Genomic DNA, 5,348 nt, shown 5'->3' on the forward strand with positions numbered 1-5,348 from the left:
AAATCCGATTTAGTTTCCCACCTTCAATAAACTTCTTAATTTTGAAAAGATAACTTCTTATTTTTGAAAAGATTTTAGGTGATATTCAGTTTCCAATTTGAGTTGAATTCGATTTTCGTTCTTCTTCGATTTCTTAAAATGACAAATGTGCTTTCTTTTCTGTTGATAATTTCTGAGTCGTTCTTCGCTAACATATATAATAATTTTGCAGAAAATTGAACAATCTGTTTACCTCCAGTCAGAATATACCCCACTTGTGAAGAGAGAGAAGGAAAAAAAAAAAAAAAAAAAAAAGTGAAAAGTGGCTGCAACATTTTAAAATGCACACCGTTGTTATTGCATATAAAGGCATTGGTTTCACTTGAATGGCAAAAACAGGACACATGAAACTCTGCCTCATTCATTTGGAGATAAGGCCTAGTTGAATTAGGCTGTACTATTGTTGCTTACATTTAGAGCTCCTCTAAATGAGATTCTCAATAACAGACATTTAATTTTAAGGCATATTATCCTGCCTCCCCCTGAGTTCACATCATCACATAAAGAAATATCTTCAGATTGCTTCCTTTTATACTCTATCGGTGGAATTTTGGCTTGCTTTTCCATCAATGATTGTCTAAGACAAACTAAGAAATTTATGACATGGTTGACTCTTTCGATCCAATGGATGCTAGACGACCTCAAAAATTCCTGCCCAGAATTCAAAGCACCAATCTGCTGAGGAGTGAGGAACTCATCCAACAACCAATGGGTCAGTATCGAATCCATGGGATGGTCATAATGGCTGCTGAACAGTGAACTGCAGGCAAGTTCGATATGTATTTGATTTACACCTCCAACCATATAGTTCCACCACATAACACTAGTAGTAAACGCAAAGTTGTGATCTACATGATCTACTAAACACCCTAAAACCACACAAAGTGAAGTCTCTTCACCTAGCTTATCTTGGGAGATTGCATACAGAAAAAGAAGCTCAAGATTAGAGATTAAACAAATCATAAAACCACGATTAGACACAAAAGATTATCAGAGATGACTTCAAAGCCCCGCAGGAAAAGATAAATAGAATTATCCAGTACTACAGTCCATGTCATAAATAGAATAACATGAAGCACAGACCACTATGGCAGCTACAAAATATATATATGAGACTGTTTCTATGTGGTGTTTGGTTTAGCCTCTGCTGCTCCGATCCAAGGTCTTCTTTGCATGACAGATGACTGACTTCTCTTCTATTAACTAGAAATGAGATGAAGACTCAACATTTGTTAGATATTACACATCAGAAATCCAGTGGTGGTGGTAATTGTGTTGGTGAACGTAAACTCTCCACAAAGAAAGCAGTGAAACGTAGCCTGAGCTTGCTTTTGTTTCGTTTACTATACAGAATTAGTCCTTCAAAACTTGCAGTTTGGAGATGGTAGTAGCCTAAACCTCTTGAAGTCGTCTCAATTAAAATCTTTGTGTCATCTATGTCTCTAGGTGCATAAACGAAACCGCTTAGCAAGTTAATCTCGCTCAGTCGGTAGCCACGGTGCAAAACATTGAGGTCAATACTGTATTCTTTCACCCATGTACCGCTACCACTACCACTAGCAATATCCCTGTAGCCTTTAAGCATCCATATGTCCATTTTGGAACCAAAACCTTCAACACAGGATGAAAGACACAACAACCCTCTTAACTCCACCAATTGGAGTAGATGGCTAATATGTTGCGTGCCGGGAGGCTTAAGATCAGGACTATCTTCAGGGCGTGGGATTAAACTGAATTCTTCTCTCTCCACATCAAACACAAGGATCTTGTTGACAGGGTCAATCACATTTTCACGGTAAGCCACATCCTCCCAGTCCCCGAGCTCGTATAAGACAAGCCAGTGGATGGCTCCATTAACGAAGGCCGGCGTCCTAGCATAGAAAACCTTGTATGGGGGAACCACCACGCTTCTCCAAGCCCAAGAACCTGAAGAACCTGAAGAACCTGAAGAACCTGAACTTGAATTTTTTCTCGTTCCTCCTAAGTTAAAGACTTGACACCTGGGAATCAAAGCACCAGGTTCAACATCCTCACCGTAAACAGGGCCATTATTAGGGGGAATGAAGCGAACTACTTTATACTCGTCCCTTGATTCAACATATCCGAAACCCACATAAGTAAGAAGAAGGTAAAGGGGAAGTTTTGGGTCTTCGGGCAATGTTACGATTTCATGTGTACCGGGATTACAAACATGAACAATCCACCCATCTTCGATACAAACCAGGTCGAAACGTGTAGGTAAAAGCAGAGCATTCCTAGTCTTCAACTTTAAATTGAATCTGCTTATCGGATTTCTTTCTCTATCCATGGATTCTAGGGAAAAGGAGAAGGGACCCTTTCTGAGTGAATTGGCCCTAATTGAAAGAAAAAGGAGAAGAGATTGTTTCGATTTGGATTGGTGGGAGTGAACTTGAACAAGATAAGGATCATTAGATATCAGATAACGCCATCGTTTACACACGCACCTGAACTTCATAAGGGTCTTCACAGGCAATTTCGAAAGCACGGTCAACAAAAAATCTTCAGGAAAATCAGCAAAAACCATGTGATGATCACGGCGTTTCATCACACAGTTTCCCATTCTCTTTCTCGTACTCATCTTCTCTTAAGCCATTGCCTTAACATTCTTCATCTACTAGAACAACCTTTAACTAGAATTCCCTCGGCCGAACTCACGATAATGAAGGAGTGGGAAGTCGGCAAATTAGACGAATTCTCTGAAAGAATATATTCAGGAATGTTAAAAAAAATTAGAATGAATCTCTTCGAAAAACAAGTACCTCCTCTCTTAGCCTGTTCCTCCTTTTATACTTTTTTTTTTAGATCTTTAGATCTTTCAGTTTATCTATAACTCAAAACCTTACTCAGATTCCTTCTTGAACTCTACCAATTGAGTTTCTTTCGAACTACGGTAGATAACTCCTCCTTGATCAGGAATCTATCTTACAAGATACTACAATGATATACATAGAATCTTCTCTATGGTCCGACCACCGTATGGTCAAAATATTGGTCCGACCATGATAATTCGGTCCAACTTATCATTTCCTTATCAGGTTTTATAATATTTTTACTTTTTCCTAAAACTGAGGTTTGTGTTGATATAATAATGTTTTGATATACTAGTAAATTTTCATGTGAACGTGCACGTCTTACTATATATATATATATATATATATAAAAGTACAGAAAATTTTCAGATAAAGTAGACGAGTAAAATTATGTATACAATTACTAGCAATATCATAATACTTTGTTTATAATTCATGTAGAATTCGAACATTTGGTAATACTTATCAAGATTAGGTTGAACAAGCTCACAACTAGATAAACTCATCACAAGTCATTCACTTAGGCAACCATTAGTTATAAAGTTATTGGATATATCATAAAGACAAATAATATTTCGAACTATAATTTAAAATAGTGAGTGAATGAAAATGAAATGAAATTAACACAAAAAATTGTTTAAAAATTGTGATGTTTATTAAAAATGTGAATCACATGAGTTGTTTTAAGAGTATTTCATTTCATTCCCCCGTGAATTACTACTTCACTTATTCATACATTATGAAGGCAAATAGTATTTTGAACTATATAATGTAAAGTAATTAATACAAATAATACAAGTGAATACAAAGAAATATTTAACATTGTGATATTTATTAAATGTTAATCACCGAAAGTATTTTAAGAACACTTCATTTCTTTTTTTTTTTTTGTGATTTATAACTACTTTGTTCATACATTTTGCATGATTTTTTTTAGGGGGAAATTTTAAAGAAACTCCAAGATAATTGGCAAAAAACATAGACACCCAAATTGGCAATCACCCATTTTTTCATTAAAAACGTTAACTAATTAAATTAAATGACAAATATACCCTTAATTAGTTGTATTATTCTATATTATATACTATAAAGAGAAAATTACAGGAACACCCCAAAATATATAGCAAAAATCACAAACATCTAAAAAAATATATCAGATTGGGCAGAGATACTTCAAAATGTCTTAAAAAAAATGCCACAATGATATATTCCATTAGCACATCCCGTTAGGTCATGATTAAATAATTCATAATTCCTAAATTGCCCTTAATGTCTTGTAATTTCACAGTATTACTCTTAACCTATAGCCTCTAATTTTTCTTTATAATATTATAATGTTGTCCTTGCTGAATTTTAATCCTAATTCAGTAAATCCCAACTGCTAGCATCTTCTTCCTTTAAAAAAAATCATCTATCTCTCATTGAGGATGAGGGTATGCATCAAAATGTTGTTGTTTCAACAACTGCAAGAAGATTAGTATATATTTTGGGGTGTTTCTACAAATTTATATATTTTTTTGGGGTGTGTAATATTTGCTACAAATTTTGGGATGTTTCTAAAATTTTTCCTAATATAAAATGGCAAATTTGGGGAAAAAGAAGGAAAAAATAAGATGAAATTTATGATTTATTTTTGGGATAATTACTCTTGTCCTCTCTGTAGTTTGATTTTATTACTAATAAAATCCTGTCCTTTATGAAACTACTGTTGCCCCCTTTCTTATAACGGTGTTGAGTATCTCTTAAATTTGAATATGTAATGATTACTTTATCCTTCATTAAAAATTAAGAACTCAAAAGATGATGCTATCCTATTTATAAAAACCAGATTAAATGTCAATTTTATCCTAAACTTCATTTATTTTAAATTCATTTATTTTGAATTAAAGAATGGGCAAAATACCAACGGGGTTGGTCCAAGTGGTAAGCAGTTTGGTTCGCTTAAACAAGGTTCCGGTATCGAATCCTTGTGGATGCAAAAAATCCCCGCTGGGAGACTCACCCACCACAACCAGGTGTGCAACGCGGGTCGAACCACCGGTTTATAAAACAGGGGTTGGCAAACCAAAAAAAAAAAAAAAAAAAAAAAGAAATGGACAAAATCCAAATCTGATTTGATTTCCCCCCTTCACTACACTTCATTTATTTTGAATTAAAAAAATGGGCAAAATCCAAATCCGATTTGGTTTCCCCCATTCACTAAACTTCATTTATTTTGGATTCACTTATTTTAAATTAAAGAAATTGGCAAAATCTAAATCCGATTTGGTTCCCATCATTAACTTAATTGAAAGATTTTGGTGATCCGTAATTTGAGTTAATTCGTCCCTCTTTGGTTTCTATTTGAGTTTTATTCACGGTCTGACATGTTGCTCCATGTCTCCGTGTTAGATCGTGGCGACACGGCGACATGGAGCGACATACCGCCCGACTTTTTGCTCGGATGGTTTCTTTTTTCAATTCCTGAAAAGACTGACA

The 5,348-nt window shown here is 34.8% G+C and overlaps 1 protein-coding gene across 1 annotated transcript; it reads right to left on the reverse strand.

Annotated features, from left to right (window-relative positions):
* Window positions 1-1,080: 1,080 nt before the first annotated feature.
* Window positions 1,081-2,878, reverse strand: LOC149025671 (F-box protein At3g07870-like). Its single transcript, XM_089143161.1, has one exon. The coding sequence runs from the start codon at window positions 2,636-2,638 to the stop codon at window positions 1,286-1,288; it is 1,353 nt and encodes a 450-aa protein (XP_088999287.1). The 5' UTR covers window positions 2,639-2,878; the 3' UTR covers window positions 1,081-1,285.
* Between the last annotated feature and the right edge of the window lie 2,470 nt (window positions 2,879-5,348).

Source organism: Hakea prostrata, chromosome 2 (genome assembly GCF_041222555.1).
Source record: "Hakea prostrata isolate BN-2017 chromosome 2, UWA_Hpros_2, whole genome shotgun sequence".
In the NCBI taxonomy this organism is placed as follows: Eukaryota; Viridiplantae; Streptophyta; class Magnoliopsida; order Proteales; family Proteaceae; genus Hakea; species Hakea prostrata.